At 42.6% G+C, this 20,540-nt stretch overlaps 1 protein-coding gene across 1 annotated transcript in view; it reads left to right on the forward strand.

Moving 5' to 3' along the window:
* PRKCE (protein kinase C epsilon) overlaps window positions 1-20,540 on the forward strand; it is a 318,307-nt gene that overhangs the window by 288,032 nt on the left and 9,735 nt on the right. The window contains exons 12-14 of the mRNA XM_081188544.1: window positions 8,229-8,367; window positions 9,625-9,813; window positions 14,135-14,281. Of these exons, the coding sequence (XP_081044670.1) occupies window positions 8,229-8,367; window positions 9,625-9,813; window positions 14,135-14,281 (475 nt within the window). The remainder of the gene's footprint in view (window positions 1-8,228; window positions 8,368-9,624; window positions 9,814-14,134; window positions 14,282-20,540) is intronic.

Here is a 20,540-nt window from a genome sequence, read left to right on the forward strand (position 1 = left end):
AATAACACAACAGGAAATTGAGGGTGCCATACAGAACATGCAGTTAGGCAAATCCCCAGGCCCTGATGGACTTACCTCCAAGTATTACAGGATGTTAAAGGACTACTTGACACAACCATTAGTGGAGGTTTGCAACCAGATTATGGAGGGAGGGAGGGCACCAGATACGTGGAAAGAAGCATTCATCACTCTGATACCTAAAGTGGAAACTGAAAAGACTCAACTTAAGAATTACCGTCCCATCTCACTCCTGAACGTGGATTACAAAATATTTGCAGACATTTTGGCAAATAGATTTAAAAGGGTCTTAAATGAAGTAATTCATAAGGACCAAGCAGGCTTTCTCCCTGGTAGACATTTGTTTGACAACACCAGGAACATTATTGATATTCTGGAACTTTTACAAACAAACATTAACACTAAAGCAGTGTTAATTTTTATTGATGCGGAGAAAGCCTTTGACAATATTTCTTGGAAATTTATGAAGAGAAACTTGGAAGGGATGGGAGTGGGAAGGGGGTTTGAGAACGGAATAGAAGCAATCTATTCCGAACAAAAAGCTAAGCTGATAGTGAACAATGTGGTGACAGAAGAACTTCAGATTGAAAAAGGAACACGCCAGGGGTGCCCCCTGTCCCCTTTATTGTTTATTTCAGTCCTGGAGGTTTTGCTGAACATGATAAGGAAGGATCGGCAGGTACAAGGAATTCGGGTCGGAGTGAAACAATATAAATTGAAAGCATTTGCAGATGACTTGGTTTTAACATTACAGGAGCCAGAATCTAGTACAAAAAGAGTTTTAGAACTGATACAGAAATTTGGTCGGGTGGCGGGTTTCAAGTTGAACAAGCAAAAAACTAAGGTGTTAGGGAAAAATTTGACAGCTACTGAAACAGAAGAGTTTCAGAAGGAAACAGAACTAAACATTGTTAAAAAAGTGAAATACCTGGGGGTTAATCTCTCTTCCAAGAACTTGAACCTATTTAAAGATAATTACGAGAAATGCTGGTTAGAAGTTAAAAAAGATTTAGAAATTTGGTCAAGACTGAAGTTATCCTTGTTAGGCCGAATTGCGGCTATAAAAATGAACGTTTTGCCAAAGATGTTGTTTTTGTTTCAGGCCTTACAGATTGTGGACAGAGTGGAATGTTTTGGAAAGTGGCAGAAGGATATTTCTAAATTTGTCTGGCAGGGCAAAAAGCCCCGAATAAAGTTTAAAATACTAACTGATGCAAAGGAGAGAGGGGGATTTGCCCTGCCGGACTTAAGGATATACTACGAAGCTGCAGCCTTCTGCTGGCTGAGAGATTGGATTTTGTTGGAAAACACTGATGTCCTAGATCTGGAAGGCTTTAATAACTCGTTAGGTTGGCATGCGTATTTGTGGTATGACAAGGCAAAAACACATGGAATGTTTAAAAACCATATTGTCAGGAGAGCAATATTTATGGTCTGGAAAAAATACAAAGACTTATTAGAAAGCAAGACTCCGAGGTGGGTATCACCAATAGAGGCCAAGGCTCGGAAAAAACCCAATATGGAGGCCGGATGGCCGAAATATTGGGAAATAATAGAGAATATTGGAGACAATTGGAGGTTGCAGAGCTTTGAAAGGTTAAAGGGTAAGGTGCAAGATTGGTTTCACTATGCCCAAATTAATGAGGTTTTCAAGCTAGATAAAAAAACAGGATTCCAGGTGGAAAAATCGAAACTTGAGACAGAACTGTTAGAACCAAAGACCAAGCTATTATCGAGAATGTATAACTTGCTGCTTAAATGGAATACACAGGATGAGACAGTTAAATCAGCCATGATAAAATGGGCTCAGGACATTGGTTATAACATCATGTCTGAGGACTGGGAAAGGTTATGGACCACCGGTATGAAGTTTACGGCATGTAATGCCTTGAAAGAAAACATTATGAAAATGGTATACAGGTGGTACATGACCCCAGTCAAGCTTGCTAAGATCTACCATTTGTCCGATAATAAATGCTGGAAATGTAAGGAGGCTGAAGGGACATTCTTTCACCTCTGGTGGACCTGCCCAAGAGTGAAGGCCTTCTGGGAAATGATATACAACGAGTTAAAAAAGGTGTTTAAATACACCTTTCCTAAGAAACCGGAGGCATTCCTCCTGGGCATTGTCGGCCAGAAGGTGTCAAAGAAGGATAGAACTCTTTTCATGTACGCTACTACTGCAGCAAGGATCCTTATCGCTAAGCATTGGAAGACTCAAGATTTGCCCACACTGGAGGACTGGCAGACGCAATTGATGAACTACATGGAACTAGCCGAGATGACTGCAAGGATCCGAGATCTGGGAGAAGAAGCTATGGAGGAGGATTGGAAAAAATTTAAGGACTATTTGCAAAAGTATTATAAGTTATATGAACCTTAAGACGCCGTATGATTTGGAACGTTAGCCCCAGCAACAAAAGTGGTTTATATAAGAAATTGGATAATTTTTATGAAAGAATTAAGGTTTAAATGGGTAAAAATGACAATATGTTATATTTTAAGAGTAAATGGAAAACAAGAGATTTAAACTTAAACTGCAACTGAAAGCAAAAAAGAAACACATGAAACAAGGTTATAATTTGCTGATAAATTTTATTGTTAAGAATGCATTATGCGGGAGATGTGGGGAAGTCCGATAGAATTCTGAAATAAGTCGACGAAATGGTTGAGATTTTCTGTCTTTTCTTTTCTTTTTACTGTTTATGTTTTTTCTCTTCTATTTATAATCTGGAAAAAATGCAATAAAAATTATTATAAAAAAAAAAACAAAACAAAAACAATAACCTCCTCCACCATTTTTTAATTGCAAGTTTTGAAGTGGTTTTTAATGTTGGATTTTAAATTGTTGCCATCCACCATTGGAACTTAGGCTGGAGGGTAGGTAATTAGTAGTGGTGGTGGTGGTGGTGGTATTGGGCTCCCAGCACCTACCTTCAAAGTAACATCCTAGTAAACTAGTCACTAAGGAAGACCATAGGTGGGACTGGCTGCAAGAAGAGAGACTTTCTTTCAGAACATTTATTTCCATGTGATGTTGTCTTCTACTTTGTTTCTAGACTACAATTGGTGGGCATCAGTAGCTGTTTTTGAGCCGTTGCTAAACATTTCTCTTACCACGTTTGAAGTCTACAAGCATTGGGCTGGTGACCTTGTTTCAACGAGGATGTAAAATGCTTTTGTCCCTCTATTCTCTGCGAAGATCTCCAGATCTTCCCGGTTGTGAGGAGAGTGTTAAACTAGTGGCTGAAGGCCCCAATTTTGATCAGAGAAGCAGCAGTAGTGGAAGGGTCTTTAATGCTTTCCATCCATGATATTTTTTTTCCAGTCAGTGTCCTTCCCTCCACTCATACTGCTGCTTTTAACTGCACAGGAAGAAAAACTACAACTACATGCATTTCCCCAAAATGGTAATATTAGCAACTGGTAAGGGGCCCCCTATCTTAAATGATAAGAAAGAAAGCTAATTAGGGACACATACTTGATACATCATTTCAAACATACATAAATTCCATAAATAATACAAACGCCTGTTGTTATATAACAGTACTGTAAAATCTGTATTAATTTGCCCGTGGAAAGACTTCCCATTACAGAGTCCTCCTAAAGTCTATCCTTCTGCAATGGAAACTTGTTGCGGATGGAGGGATGTTGTACAGCTGAAAGCTACTTACTTCTCCCCTTCAAGTACACCCTTGAGAACACAGCTGAGAAATCTATCCTTAAAAAAGAAGAAGTTAATCCTGCCTTCCCCTGGGATATTCACAGAATACCAACAGATACCTACCAAACGCTGGGAATTTTTAATTTGTGGAACTTGACCCACCTTAACCTTGTGTGCTTGGAATTTTCAAACATGGGGGAAAGGATTGGTTTGCTGGCTGGCGCTGTCACACAGAGATGTTGCTCTCTTGGGGACTTCGATATATAATCTGAAGCAGGAACTAGACACAGGGGGAGTGTAACCCTATCAGTTCTGATGGGCCTCTCAACAACTTCTGATAACTTCTACCATGTGACCCTTATGGTGGGCCGTAAGCCACACTTTTGTAGTGGGTCCAGTATTTCATGGAAGAGTTTTTTGAGAAGGTGGCATTGGTTAATTCCTATCAACCCACCCTTAAGGTTACCCCTAGGTAGAATTTCATTTGGTATTTCTTAAATAACTTGAGCAATGTGTATGTAGTAGGTTATAATATTTGTGTGATGTTTTAGAAATATGCTGCCCATGAAGTCCTCTTCAGGTCTGGCAAGATGGCCAATGATGAGCAATCTTCTTGTTTTATTTCTGTCGGTTATGAAAATTGGGTCACCTTGCCAAAATCCTGGAGCATTTCTGTGTTTCAGACAAAAAAAACCCAGTCTAAAGAAGTTCCTTGGAAGTCCCATCGCTTACAAGTGCTAAACTGGACTTAAGAAAAGCAGATTCTCGTGATAAAATCAAATCTGGAAAAATGTGGGTTGGGTAGATCCACCTAGCATCAACACTGTGAGCTGAGAAGGGTCCATCTGAGTGCTCTGACATGGTTTGAAAATACTGGGAAGAGCAACCAATCTGCTCAGGAAAGTTTTTCAGTAGCACAGTAACTTTTCAGCTGAGTACCGTGTGTCTAAATTGAGCTTGTGGCCAGCTTCAGTGAAACCCCCTCAAGTTGCATCACACAGCATTAATTCTCTTGAATCTGCACCAATGCAGTTGCGATGTAGGGCCTACTCCTAAATGATTAATAAATAATTCCTAGATTCAGATGGGTTTCATTTTGGCACCCCTCCTCTGTTTGTTGTTGTTTGTTTGTTTGTTTGTTTGTTTGCCACCCATCTGACCGAGTTGCCCCACCCACTCTGGGCAGCAGCCAACAAAATATAAAAACATCATAAAACATCAAACATTAAAATCTTCAGGTGTCTTCTAAAAGTCATATGGTTGTTTATCAGTTTGTCATCTAATGGGAGGGTGGGCACGAATACTGAGAAGGCCCTCTGCCTCATTCCCTGTAACTTCACTTCTCACAGTGAGGGAACCGCTAGAAGACCCTTGGAGCTGGACCTCAGTGTCCAGGCTGAACGATGGGGGTGAAGATGCTCCTTCCACGTATACAGGACTGAGGCCATTTAGGGCTTTAAAGGTCAGCACCAAGACTTGGACTTATGCTTGGGAGCCAGTGTAGATCCTCTTTATTAAATAAGAACACCAATGTTTCACACATTTACAGTGCCAGCGATTCTTAAAATCAGTGGCCATGTTATATCTTGTGTGTTTTTTAGAGTAATTGAATAAGATGTGGGATTATTTCAATACTTTTTCTTTTTCCAGTGTGAGTGGGGGGAGAGGCAAACGTGGGCAAAGGAACAGGATACTTCAGTCTCCCTAGATAATCTTGCTCCTGAAAACCAGTTCCAATAGTCTTCAATTCATTTGCACGCTAACCTGACATTTTATCCATACCTGAACTTGAAAGCACCTGAACAAAATAAGCAATGTGCTGTTTGATAAGTCAAATTCACCTTGTCAATTGATACGAATGCAAAACTCAACAATATGTCTCTAGATATATTTGGCCTCTGAGGACACGATGACCTTGTTTTTCAAGCATTCAACCATCATTCTTCATCTGACTAAAATGTAAGAGTGTCATACCATCCTTTCAGCATCTTTCAACATGTGGCTTTTTTTCCAGGTAAAGCTTGCTAGCGGTTTTGCATGGAAGGATTAAGACCATGCATAGTAAAAAGCTTTAATTTACACCTCACTGCCTCTATTCTAAAGTGTTTATTTTATCTGTTTTATAAAAATTGCATAACAGCTTACCGTCATAATATTTTTCTGGTTAGTAAAAAAGGACAAGTCACATTCTTTCTTTTAAGGGCAAAGCTTGGAGAAAGGAATCTTATACGGATTTAAACTCAGCAGGCTTGCTGGGACAGAGGGGCTACCAAAGGAAGAATTTGGTACAAAGCAGACTAACTTGAAATCTAGAAATGCAATTTGATTAGAAATGCACCAAGAAGTCATCCCACATGACAGCATCCCATGCATTTGGTAGAAAATTTGGGTTCATATAATTTGTATTATTTGGGTTTTGTTTTTTTAACTTTTTTTTGTAAGCCACTCTGAAAACTTGAATGGAGAGTTCAGACACAAATCTTAAAAATAAGATTTTTTTGCATTACCAAAAAATGTAGATGCCTCCCTATTGCAGCTTCATATAAAGAAATCTGTGCAATATTAGAGGAAGCTGGGCATATGAAACAATATAATTGAATAATTGAGTGCATTGTTGAAAATATTTTTTTTAAGTATTACATTGGGAAAAATTGGTTGCAAAAATATGCACATTAGTCAAAACTGCATATAAAAATGTGTTTATTAGAAGAAATTCACACTAAATGGCTGATATATTTTTTAAATCGCCGCAAAAATGTGGAGGACCGAATTTATGATTGGAAAGAAGAGAAACTGGGAGATCTAAAATCGGCAAAGCCTTCAATCCCTATCCAGAAGCTCATGCCCGGTTCCATAAGCCACAGTTTAGGAGGCTAGGAAAGCTTGTCTAAACCAGGCCAGTATCAATGTGTGTGAATGCCTGTTTCTGTGTGTGAGAAAATGTGCATGTGAGAGAGGGCATCAATCTACCCATATTTTTGGCTCGCTTACACTTGGCAGAACCGTTCCCTGCCAGAAATGGTTTCTCACTGCCAACCAATATCAAGGTTACTGTATAGGCCTCTCCTCAGCCCTGCTTGCACATTGTTTATGTGGTGATAGGTATTTGAGGCCTAGCTCATACTGTTCTTTCCCTGCCCCAACCCACCCCAAAAAGAAAATGTACAGCACTCAGTAATTTAAATTGACTGAATCCTCCAGATGTGAGATACCAGCAAACTGGTTTTGAAGAAATACAGCCTAATACATCACTGTTTCATTCTCACAAGCCAGGAGTTTTCCTGGTCAAGCTGTTTGTTTTCAACAGAATTCGCCTTCCCTAGTTTTGGGCTGACCCCTCTTTTGGTCTCCAAGCTAAGACCACAAAAAAAGAAAAAGAAACAGAAATTTAATGGATAGTTGTCCTCTAAATTACCCAGCATTATATCTTTGAGAAAGGTCTGATTTAAAGGCAAATTGTCATTAGTAAAGTGAAACCCGTAAAAGGAAAGATGGATGTGATGGATGTGTTCCTGAGCCCAGCAGTTGTTAACTAAGAGAGTCAGTTAGTGAGAAAGTTGGCTGTTCCTTTTGAGCAGGTTCCAAGAAGCTCTGTTCCTAACCCCATACCTCATTAAAGTCTAATCCTGTAAGGTGTTAACAGATTTTTTTCCTTTTCACCCAAATTAGCATGGGATCGAGGGACGGGGTAGGGTTTTTCCAGTGGTGATAAGGATCCTTTAGGGTATTTTTGCAAGGACATTGCCATAAGCAGAATCCCAATTTAACCTGATCATGCTGCTCACTTGAGAATTGGGCTCCGTTTAGCATGGTGCCAGCATGTGGCCTCTGGGAGTTTGCCCAGAATTGACTCATGAGCTGCTGAAGGTGATCCTCCACTCATGATCTAAACAAATGAGAATAAACTATCCTGAGTTTTCTAAACAATGAAAGAAACTTGACTTCTGCTAAGGTGGAATATGTCAATTTGCATTTCTTAGTATTGATCTGATGTGTAGAGATCTTTCCTATTCTAATTAATCCAAGAGGGTTCTGGAAGCTTCTCTGTGTGAAAGAAACAAGCAGAAGGTTCATGATGCTTGGGTTATTCCTTCAGAGAAGCTGAGTACAGCTGGCTTAAACTGGTTCTGTTATCTCTTCTGTCAAGGTCATGCTGACTATAATCCTAAGGCCAGAAGGAGCCTTGGTTTCACTTTCTCTTTCTATCTCTCTTCCTTCTGGTGTGGTGTTCTGTACATAGTATACTTAGTGTTAAGGTTTAGACTTATTATAAGTTATTGTAAGTTTAAATTAAGTCTGCGGCAACTGGATTTCTTTTGGACAGTGCCAATCCTGAATGTATTGGATTTGTGACCATTATGCTCATTTGCCTTCAGGAGCAGTAAAGCTCTGCTGGATGAAATATAATTGCCTCTGGTCTATTTTTGGGAATCCTACAACATGTTTAAGTTTTTACTCTGCTAACTATACTTCGGAGTTCTGCTCTGGATCAATATTGAGTAGAATTTCGTGACAGAATGACCCTCCTTCTTCTTTGTTATTCAAGGGACCTGAAACTGGACAATATTCTTCTGGATGCAGAAGGTCACTGCAAATTGGCTGACTTTGGGATGTGTAAGGAAGGGATCTTGAATGGAGTAACGACTACTACCTTTTGTGGAACGCCAGACTACATAGCTCCAGAGGTACCGCAGTTCATGCCTAAACGTATGGGGAAGTGTCTTCCATAATGCTGGCTTGAGCACAAAGGATCAGTTTGCCCAGTTCCCTGCATGCAACCTTTTTGGGGTTTCTGCATGTTGGTGACTTGGGAGAACAGTCTCACAGAAACCTGGGGTCACCCTTGCCATCAGCCATGATGGGATTGCAGCCCTTCCAATGATTTCTATGACACGTTGTCAGAGCAACTGGGATTGTAGGCACCGCTGCAATCCCAGGTACATGTTTTCTTCTAGCTGACACAGGAATATCTCTGTGCCGTCATTGGCACACATGAGCCAGAGAATGAGCACGTGGAGATAACTGGTCACTTGCGCCACGTGGATAAGCCATCTCAAAGAACGTAATATATGCTCTTTTTTATTTAAAAAATAAAGGAAAAAGAAACAAATTGAATTTTCTGTTATACTAGGGACAGAATGCTTGTAAACTGTAATTCCATCGTTTAACTCTTTTCCTTATCAAGTGCTATGGAATATAACTTCACTCTGCTACTTTGGGATGGGTGGGAAATGTGGAAAATGAGATAAGCATGTCCACACCGTGCAAAGAGCGGGAGGTGGAATCTCAAGGGCATTGTTGGAGGCTGACCCAGGGGGCCTAAGCCCCAGGCCATTCGTGCCAGGCCCCAATTACCCTACATTGTTCTTATTACAGATTGTGCCCCACTAAAAGAGGCCACAAGTTCTATAAACCCTTCAAATTAAGGGCTAAAACCCTGGGTGAAAAAGGAAATACTTTGCCTGGTGCCTAAAATAGATAAAAAGTTGGTGCAAGCCTCCCTAGGAGAGCATCCATTCTCTCCATTTTTGGAAACTTAAAAAAGTGTTTCTTTTTAACTTTGCAGCGCACCCAGCTGCCCTGTAAGCAACGTACAATTGTTGCTGAGCCCCAGTCACTCACCATCTTTGTATGGTCAGAGGCATATATACATATTAATTAGCATGTGCCAATATTATGCAAATGTTGTCACGGGGCTGGGTGCCATGCCTCTGAAATACTGTGTGATGCCACTGATGAAGCTCCCTTTATCTGCTAGTGTTCAAGCCCAAGGCTCCACCTTGTTATACATGTGCACAAATAGAGTATTGCTTTCGTTGAAAAGATCATGTATGGCATATGTCGTGTTCCCAATGGGCCTTGGACTTTACAGTTTTTCTAAGGGGCAGCGTGCTTCTCTCAGGTTCTCAATGCATTTCTTTCTTTCCCGATTTCTGTAACAGATTCTTCAGGAATTGGAATACGGTCCCTCGGTTGATTGGTGGGCGCTGGGTGTCCTCATGTACGAAATGATGGCTGGCCAACCCCCCTTCGAAGCTGACAATGAAGACGACCTCTTTGAATCCATCTTGCATGATGATGTGCTATATCCAGTGTGGCTTAGCAAAGAAGCTGTTAGCATTTTGAAAGCTGTAAGAGACTGTCCCTTTCTTTTTTTTCCCTCTCACTCTCTCTCTCCCCCTGATCTTCCTTATTAAATTTGACTCCCCTTCGCTTTTCACTACAGCAGTTTAAGAGCAGCCACCACTGGGAGTTCAACTGCAGTTCAGAGTGCTACTGTCCGTATAAGGGGGTCTGGAATGAATTACGCTTCTTGTGGGAAAGGGACAAAATGTTTGTGTTCTTTGTGGCTGTATGCTGCATCAATGTATGCACTTGAGAATCATGTTTCAGTGAAAAGGAAAACACAAGCAGACTAAATGGCCTTATCAGGCAGACATTGCCAACTGCACATGTCTTGCTACGGTAGGGGAAGGGTTATGTAATTAAAGATACTCAGCCAGCAGGTTTGCTTTGGGCCCTGATCCAACACACTGGAATGCACTAGCATATGGATCCTAGCCACACTGATTTGGAAATAAATCCTGTTGCTTTCAGTGGGACTTAACTCCCAAGAAAGCCTGCATAGGATTGTGTATCCTCTGTGCAAAATTCATTTAATTTCAAGATAATAATCTTATTATTATTATTATTATTTTATATTTATATTTATATACCACCCTTCATCAAAAGATCTCAGGGTGGGTCACAAGATAAAACTTCAAGATAAAAGCGCAAAGTTAAACCAGAAGCAAGAAACCAAAATAATAATAATAATAATAATAATAATAATAATAATAATAATAATAATAATGTGTTGTACCCCACCTATCTGACTGGGTTGCCCCAGTCGCTCTGGGTAGCTTCCAACAGAATATAAACAACACAAGATGCACTAGACATTGAGAGCTTCCCGATACAATTAAAGATAGCTAAACTACTGTTTTTCCACCAAACAGCTTCTCCAGCTCTATCATTCATTCTGAGTGTTGAGTACCAACAGGTTCCTACAAGGAGCCCTACGGGTCAGACACCAAATCCCTACCGTGGCTGCTCGTCAGAAAAGTGCAGGCATTTTAAGCTGGAGATACCAGCACACACTGGGTTCTAGGAAGGAGTGAACCCCAAGCACCCCAGTCCTGTGCAACTGGGTCTCTAGAACCCCAACCTTTCCCTTTGCTTCTGTCTCAGCTGTTCGACTGCTGTCTTCCCTGTTTCTCATCGCCTCTGCTCCAAATACTTGGGCATCTGGACCTGGAATGCTAACAGCCTGCTGCTGTCCATGTCTTGCATGCCATGCCTTAGGCCGCAAAGCTGCTAACCATTTTCTTTTAAAAAAAAAGTTGTGACAAGAAATGCAGACAAATTTTGACCCCAAATGAAGCAACGCTGCTTCAAAGAGAAGTTTCAGCTCCCCACATGGAGCCCACCAAAGAGACTTCCACCCATCCAATCACTGGCATAAAAACTTCCCACGCAATTGGAGCATGGCAAACTATTGGCAAACATTATGCTTGTTGCATAGAATGTTGCCCGCCCCTTGAGGAACCTTGGATGACTTCAGTAGGGGGCTGTACCATTTGAAGTACCCCTAACTCCCACTGATTTCATGGGGGCCTGGAAAAACCCGATCCTATGGGTGGCATTCACTGTTGCGCTATTACTAGCATTCTCTCTGCGCAAGCATTTTTGCTTGTCAGATGGAGCAGCGCCTCCCCTTCTCCCCACCCACTGAACCGATTTCAGGGGGCGCTGTAGTCGTGGGAGGAAACGAGAGAAAGTCCTTTTGCACAAGTGGAAGTCCTTGCACAGGCCTTCGACTAACAGGATGTGCTAAGTGAAACCCAGAACCAAAAGAGTTGCATCTCGCACAACACATATGAAGGATTCTGGCCTTTTGCATTTAGCTCTCCCCACCCCACACCCCAAGGAAAAAAAAGAAGTTTTAGGCTTAGCTTTGTGTTTGAAACTTGTGTTCTTCGCCTTGTACTTTAACGGAATGCAGTTAACAGAGGAGCAGGAAGAACAGAGGAAATGAAGGGGCGTCTATGTACTTGACTGCCGAAAATTAGCAAGGGATTAGCTTTGGAACGCTTTGTTTCCTCGCATTGTACTGTTAGACATGCGTTTTGTTCGTCAGGCACTGTAAATCAGAGTCCTATTAAATCGTTGAAAAGCATTTCTTTTAGCAGCTTTTGCAGAATGGACCTTGCTTTCTATTCAGCTGATTTTCTATGCAGTTTATTTCTGTTTTCCAGAAACGTTTTATAATCTCAGCAACCCCAGATGCTTTGAAATCAAAAACTATGAGAACCTGGAATTTAATTTCTCCAAACCCAAACTAAAATCCTTGTTGGCAGAGATCCCATTTTGCAGCAGAGGCTTCTTGACAGTACACACAGCCCTAAAGTTATTTTTAAAAATGTTTAAATATCTTGTGACTTCTGGGAATTCAAACCCTTTTTTGTTTTTGTTTTTCCTAAGGCTTAGGCTTGCTTCCCTTCAAAATGAGAATAATATGAGGAAGGTGAAGCCATAGCTTTATATCTGTTGCATGCAGAATATCCCAGGCTCAAACCCCAGCATCTCTGGTTGAACAGGAGTGGGGAACCTCTGACTTTGCAGATGGGTGTTTGGCTCCAACTCCCCTCAGTCCCAGCCAGCATGGCTAATGGTCAGGAATGATGGGATTTGTAGTCTTAACAACATCTGTAGAGTCTCAGGTTCCCCATGCCTGGGATAAAGGATCCCACACAGTAGAGCTGGGATCAGTATATCCACCTGAGACCTTAGAAAGCTGCTGCCAATCAGAATAGACAGGGACTAGCTTATTTATTGAAGGGTGGCACTGTGGGTTAAACCACAGAGCCTAGGACTTGCCGATCAGAAGATTGGTGGTTCGAATCCCCGCGTCGGGGTGAGCTCCTGTTGCTCGGTCCCAGCTCCTGCCAACCTAGCAGTTCGAAAGCACGTCAAAGTGCAAGTAGATAAATAAGTACTGCTCCGGCAGGAAGGTAAATGGTGTTTCCATGTGCTGCTCTGGTTCATCAGAAGCAGCTTAGTCATGCAGGCCACATGACCCGGAAGCTGTACGCCAGCTCCCTCAGCCAATAAAGCGAGAAAAGTGCCGCAACCCCAGAGTCAGTCACGACTGGACCTAATGGTCAGGGGTCCCTTTACCTTTACCTAGCTTATTTATGTATCAGTTGTTGTTGATGATGATGATGATGATGATGATGATGAAAAGTCTTGCCCTGAGTTAGATGAGCCAGTGGCCTGATTTGGTAAAAAGTTGTTTCCTATGTTCCTAAAATGAAGACCTTACAATTTGCCTGGAGAGCTCAGCTCCTTAACCAGAGGGATGAATTTCGGGGTATTTAACCTGGGACCTTCTGCATGCAAAGCACCATGCCACAGCAAGTTACACAAAAGCTTTTACCAGACAGAAGGGAGAAGGTGGCTTATTTTCAGGGCTACAACAAAGTAGCTTATTCTCAGCCATGCATCCTTCTTTTCACGGCTTCAGGCATTAAACTTTCAGACCTTAAAACTCAACATGTGTATGCAACAAATGGGTGCTTGGAAACAGGTACACTCATCTGATAGCTGGGATTGGCTTTGGTCCATTGCCAGGTAGTGTCTTCAGTGGTCTAATTATGTATGATGAAGACTTATTTGAAAGACGTCTCCTGCTAGCCTACCCTTCGTTGGTACCCAACAGGGAGTAAAAGGATGCGGTGGTTGCTGATTGAGGCAGCAGAAAGAGCAGCTCAGACTGAATATTTTTGTGGGCCTTCTCTGCTTTCTTGACCCGTTGACTCAGAAAGAAAGAATCATAGCATTGGAAGGGACCCTCAGGATCATCTAGTCCAATCCCCTGCAATTCAGGAATATGCAGCTGTCCCTTACAGGGATCAAACCTGCAAACAGCACCACACTCTTGCCCAGGGGTTGGCAACGTGCGGCCCATGGGCCAGATCTAACCTACAAAGACCGTTTTACCGGCCCCTGAGCCACCCCCGAACTGAGCCACCTGCTTGGCGAGTCCCCCGTGCACTGCGCTAAACTGGCGCAGCATGGTGCAGGGACTCGCCAACCGGTGCTAGAAATCGTGTCTGCACATGTGCAGATACCAGAAATCACTTCTGCGCAGGCGCGATTTTCAGTGTCTGGGCATGCACAGAAGCGATTTCCGGTGCCACGGACATGGACAGACGTGATTTCTGGAGTCGCACTGTGCCGGTCCAGCCCACGGACGATCTCCATGGGAGTGATCCGGCCCATGGCCGGTAAGCCTTGCCAACCGCTTCTCTAGCCAACTGAGCTATCCAAGAACTTGTTGCTCCTTGTTGCTTCATTGGTTCAACTTCCCACTATGCAACAAATGTCTGGTACCTTTTGTTTTTCCTCTAGTTCATGACAAAAAACCCAAATAAGCGACTTGGCTGTGTGGCATCTCAGAACGGCGAAGATGCGATTAAGCAACACCCTTTCTTTAAGGAGATTGACTGGGTTCTTCTAGAGCAAAGGAAAATCAAGCCGCCCTTCAAGCCTCGGATTGTAAGTAGTGCTTTGACTCTGTGCAAGAGACCTTGGCTGAAAATATATCAAAGTTTATTGGTGTCCTTTATAATAGTAAGACTCTAATCCTATACAGATTTACCTGGAAGTAGGTCCCATTAAACTCAGTGGGCCATACTTCAGAGTAGAAATGTATAGAATTGCACTGTAATGCTGCAGTAGAGTTGAAAGCCCAGGTAGCAACCATTTTAAGGTGGTTGGTTTCGTCCAAGGTAAGTCTCAGGTTTGCTTATTGTATGCTGAATGTGAAAATGGTCATTATGTATTCCTTACAAACACAAGAACTAATGGAATCAATTATTTTAAAGCCAGTGTGGTGTAGTGCTTAAGAGCAGTGGACTCATAATCTGGTGAACCGGGTTCAATTCCCTGATCCTCCACGTGCAGCTGCTGGGTGATCTTGGGCTAGTCACACTTCTCTGAAGTCTCTCAGCCTCACTCACCTCACAGAGTGTTTGTTGTTGGGGAGGAAGGGAAAGGAGATTGTTAGCCGCTTTGAGACTCCTTAGGGTAGTGATAAAGCAGGATATCAAATCCAAACTCTTCTTCCAAACTCTTCTAAAGTGAGTCCGCAGATTAAGTCACCTGGATTATAACTTGCCTCACTTGATAGCCTAACAATCTAAAATCATTGTTCTTGGTTGTGAAGTGATCAGCCATCATATCCCACTGCCACTTATAATATCATCACTGAAGGCACAGCAAAGGTCGCTGTGTACTGACCGAGCATTAATCTGAACAAGTATATATAAATAAAGATGAATGTAAAAGAAGCCTAAGAAGACTTTGTCATGATCATCCATTTGAGTAGGCATACATATGGGATTTCCACTGCAAGAATATTTAAGAATGTTTTAAAGCAAACATATCTTTAACAAAACAGAATAGGGAAATTATTGTTATTTCTTTCCTCCCTGGGGAAAATATATCTTCCCCCCCCTTTTTTTTTTTTACTATTTGGACGCTGAAAATGTATGCACTGCCTGGAAGTTTAATCCTTGATGGTTCTGCCTGTGTTGAGTCTCGTGTTTTGACTCTGTGTCCCAGTATTCCACAGGGGAATGTTTCTGCACCATGTTCCTTTTTCAAAAACAAGCCTTGGAAAACTTCAGGCTTCCCACACTGCATTGCAATTTTCCGGATATATGATGGAGTGGCTCAAACAGTGTCAACTAGTGAGCTAGCTTCTAATGCCTTGAAAACAGAACCTCAGAGGATTAATTTTTGCCACCTGGTGCTTGAGCTAGCTTCCTCTGGAGGCCATGGTAGACTCTATAATGCAGTAAAGCCCGCCACCCATTCTGTTGCTATGCGGATAGCATTAATATATGATCTTTTAAATACCTTGACAACTGAGTGCATGTCCAATATTGCCTTTAAAAAAAATCTTCCAAATAGGGAGCTGATCATCAAATGTTGAGCAAGTCACCCAGATTCATCTTTTTTGCATATCGCCCAGTTTCAGCTCTCACACAATGGAAAGTGTTCTTGCCTTCAGATGAGAATCATGTAGTGTTGAGTGATGAGAGACTAGAGCAATGCATATCATTTATTTATTTACCTCCTACTTTATTTTTTGCTTCAAGCTGATGCATCTAAGTAGTATATAGTAAAATCATTATACAAAATCAGTACGTAAGATACAAAACAGGCTAAGATATATGCACCTGTGAAGCCCCACCCCCAGAATTATACTCAGTTCTTTCCTTTTATTTTTTTAAACCCAGTTTGAATTCTGAACCATTTTATTTTATTTGTTCAAGTACTGAATACTGATCCCATTTAACTGTGAGCACCTCTGCTCATTCTGTTCTTTTCTCACGCACACTGCCCCCCCCCCAAACTTCATGAAAAACTTTCAGGGGGGAGCAGGAGCTAAACTCAGCGCTCCAAATGAACTCACTTTCATTTCCCTGCAATTGTTCCCTATTTTTTCCTATGCAAGCGTCAGATGAGGCACGTCATTCCCTGGCTACTATCCATGCATTCTTTTATTTTCCCTCTTGCACAATTCCTCATTATTATTAATAACAATACTTAAGTCATAGCACTGACTCCAGCCCTGCCAGGGGAGGAGAAAAGGGCTGCACAAACTTGGATGTGCCATGCATCTCTTCCAGTGAGCTGCTGAACTGAAATGCACACAGGAGTGGCTTCCTCTGCTGGAGAACATAATTTCAGACAGTTCCCTGTCTCCAGTGGGTATGCATTCTAAATGTAGGCCCAGGTCATTTATGCATCTCACTGAATCTTCCACTGAGCATTTCCATGAGATAATCTACAAGTAAGGGCTCTTGTCCAGGGTGGAATATTTTGACACCAAAGAAAAATGACAAAATGGCTGGGGAGGGAGTGAGGCTAGCACAGGCATCCCCAGCCTTTGGGGATCCAGATGTTTTGGACTACAATTCCCATCATTCCTGACCACTGGTCCTGTTAGCCAGGGATGATGGGAGTTGTAGGCCAAAACATCTGGAGGGCCAAAGGTTGGTGATGCCTGGGCTAGCCCATGACCCCAAAGCACATAGGCCATTATCAAAGTTGACCTGTAGGCAGTGACCAGAGGCAGGAGTGGCTATAGTTCACCTCTGACCAGGAGTGGCTGGCAGGAAGGAGGAATCAGAAATAATAAGTGCCAAAGCTATCGGTAGCAAAATGTTGTTCTAGGGCAAGGTTTCCTAAACTTGGATCTCCAGCTGTTTTTGGACTACAGTTCCCATCATCACTAAGGGATGATGGGAGTTGTAGTCCAAAAACATCTGGAGCCCCAAGTTTAGGAAGCCCTGATCTAGGGTGGCCAAAAATCAGATTAGAATTTAATTAGGCGCAGACCTAGTTCTCAGTGGCTTCCATTCATTCCTAAATGAGCTGCAATTGGCAAGGCAGCTTGGAAGGGGCAAATTAATTGGAAACTAGGAGAATGCTTGCCAAAGGGGGTTTGGACTTGTTCCCAATTAAAGGTAAAGGTACCCCTGCCCGTACGGGCCAGTCGTGTCCGACTCTAGGGTTGTGTGCCCATCTCACTTAAGAGGCCGGGGGCCAGCGCTCTCCGGAGACACTTACGGGTCATGTGGCCAGCGTGACGAAGCTGCTCTGGCGAGCCGGCACCAGCACAGCACACGGAAACGCCGTTCACCTTCCCTCTAGAAAGCGGTACATATTTATCTACTTGCACTTTTAGGGGTGCTTTCGAACTGCTAGGTGGGCAGGAGCTGGGACCGAAGACGGGAGCTCACCCCGCCGCGGGGATTCGAACCGCCGACCATGTGATCGGCAAGCCCTGGACGCTGAGGTTTTACCCACAGCGCCACCCGCGTCCCCGTGTTCCCAATTACTTAATAATAATTCCATAATATGTTAAAAAAGAAGAAGCTGTTATTCAGTCCTATAGAAGAAAGCAAAGGGCTACATTGCAAGGAGGCATCTTTTCCAGCTCTGACATTGGTTGACCTGGTCTACACTGAAATGAACCCCACAGGGAACATGGAATACATTGTACACCCGCTGGGGTCCTTGCAGTCTATGAGCTCTCTTGCTCTCTGTCTTTCTGGCTCTTGGTCTTCTCCATTTCAGTCTCCCTACAGTGCAAACACTGCTTTGGATATCATATTTAAAGAGTTAACAAGGCTTTTCCATGTGTGAAAAGGTATGTTGTCAGCTGGCCTCTGGCCAGTTTCTGAGACCCATTGAAAGCCATTCCCTGCCGTTACTTATTCAGACAAGATAGCTGTGCATGATTTGCAGACTTGGGAGCCGTTCGTGAGAGTGACATTGTATTCTACAGGGATGGGATTAAGACCAGTTCTAGGGAACCATTCTGTGTAAAAAGAGAGAGAGAAAGTCCTTAAAGCTAATCCGTGGAGTGGCAGTGTAATCCTATGCTGCGTGAGCAGGTTTCATTTATTCACCCTTCACTTTCAGTAAGGCTAACACACTGGACACTATACAGGCATGAAGAATTGCGCAAGTACCAGGTGCTCCTTCAAGTCATTTAGGGTTTATATGTTAGCATCTTGAATTGGGCCCAGTAACATAATGGCAGCCAGTGATACTTGCTCACGATCAGTGTTGTATGATTCCCATTGTTCCAACTTTCCATTGAGGCCAAGTAGACATAGGGGTGCTTAACATGGGTTGCTTCAACATACCTCCACATGTGGTGGGAATGTCCCAAAGCCCAACCCTTCTGGACAGCAATCATACAAGAAATATGCAAAATAACTAAGCAAGTATTAGAAGTCACCCCAGAACTGGTCCTACTAAACATCTTCCAAGATAATAATGCCCACTCACATCATAAAGAGCTCATAACCCACCTACTCTCAGCAGCCAGAAACATCATAGCCAGACACTGGAGAAACCTGTCAGGAGTAAGCATGGACCAATGGTACCAAATAGTATGGGAAACAGTCTTATTAGAAAAACTAACAAATAAACTGAAACTGACATGGGGACAAATAGAAGAAGACGCCTTCACCCCAGTATGGCTCCCCTTTATCACATACGCAGCCCGACAAGACAACGACAAGAATCTGCCAAAAATCTACAAATCAGTCTGGCTAACCTGACTCAGAAATACACACACACACACCACTCACATACAAAAACAAATCTCACTACAGCCACCCAAAGACAACCAACCACAACCTAGGCTACCACCAACCTCTCTCACCTTCAAGGAAACATAACAAATCTCTCCCCCCCCCCTCTTTTCTTCCTCACCTAACATTGTATGTAACACTAATGTCTCACAACAAATGAAACTGAATTGTAGGAAACACAACTTGAAAAAAAGAGACAAAAGTGTTTTTGTACAATAAGAAATATTTAATAAAAATATTTTTAAAAAGAAAGAAAGAAAGAAAGAAAGAAAGAAAGAAAGAAAGAAAGAAAGAAAGAAAGGTTCATGCTGTTAGTAAATACCATGGGACCCGATATCATTTCTTTATGATTCTTTGACACTCAGCATAGAATGGGAGTGGCTCTTTGGGCACCCTCCCTTCTGGCCCGCAGACCTTGCCCCTTTCTCAGGTGAGAGAGGAGCAAACAAAGGTGGCCTGTTGACTACTTGCTTGGAACAGCAAGTAAACCTGACCTAAAAGGCTTCAAAGGGATTGCGTACTGTTCAGCTCCCTGTTATAGCTCCCAAGCTGCGGTATGCAGGAGCTGGGAGTGGTGATGTGCCAAGTAGCACAAAGAGTGTGCACACAGAGTATGAACATCCGTACCACATGGCCCAGTCAGGCCTATTGATGTGAAGATGCCTCCTTATTGTCTTGTCTTGTCTTCCTGTTTGGCTAACTGAGGTCCATCTCAGTTCAGACGTTTTTACCGACACATTTACCTGCAATGTATACAGGATCACTGGCGCCCTCAATCATTCCTCACATTTAGGGACTAAACATCGAGACAGGGAGATCCCACACAGAGATGTATGTAGTGGAGCTCAGTTTCTGAAGCCACATACTGTTTATGGGAAGGCACGACGCAATAGTGTGTTTATGCAAATCTAATGCACCATTGAATCTAATGTGTGCCTCAGTTTTCAAAACCCTTGAAACCAAAAATGTTTTTGCTATGCCAGTGGTGCTTTCCAAGCTTGCAATCAAATCTCATGTGCATCCTAATTTTTTGCAATGTAATTTGGCCAAAAAAGAAGTGCATTGCATTTGAGTAAATACGGCATGGGAGTGTGTGTGTGTGTGTGTGTGTGTGTGTGCGCGCGCGCGCGTGCGCATCTCAGCAGACAGTGGCTCAAAAGAAAGTTAGTCATATTAACCTCCCGCTGAAATTAATTGGGCACATATAAATTAGAAACAACTAATCTGCCCTTCTGATTTCAAAGGGGCTTAAGCACAGCTAACTTTTTTCTGGATTTGGAGCAATAATATTTCTGTTAAAATAAAATAAAAATCTAAGCTACCATGGGATGCATCCCCACCAACTGCGAACTGATACCTCTTAAGTGCTTGAAACCCACCCACCCCCATCTGTACAGTCCGAGGGAGGCAGTAAAACCACGAAGTTCCTTTTAAAAAGGTATGCTGTCAGATGTGGGCAATGGGCTGCATTTTGATCTCAGCCAATTAGACCTGTTAGCATATTGTTAAAAGAGGTGATTGGCATTTCGAGGTGGGTTGCTAACCTTCTACTTTTCAGACTGCCCCATTCCAATGCTGAAATTGCCTTTTCTTCTTCTCTCTTGCCTGGATGAAATAACAGCTGTCACAGTCCTGCC

Source organism: Podarcis bocagei, assembly GCF_964188305.1.
Source record: "Podarcis bocagei genome assembly, chromosome: 3".
In the NCBI taxonomy this organism is placed as follows: Eukaryota; Metazoa; Chordata; class Lepidosauria; order Squamata; family Lacertidae; genus Podarcis; species Podarcis bocagei.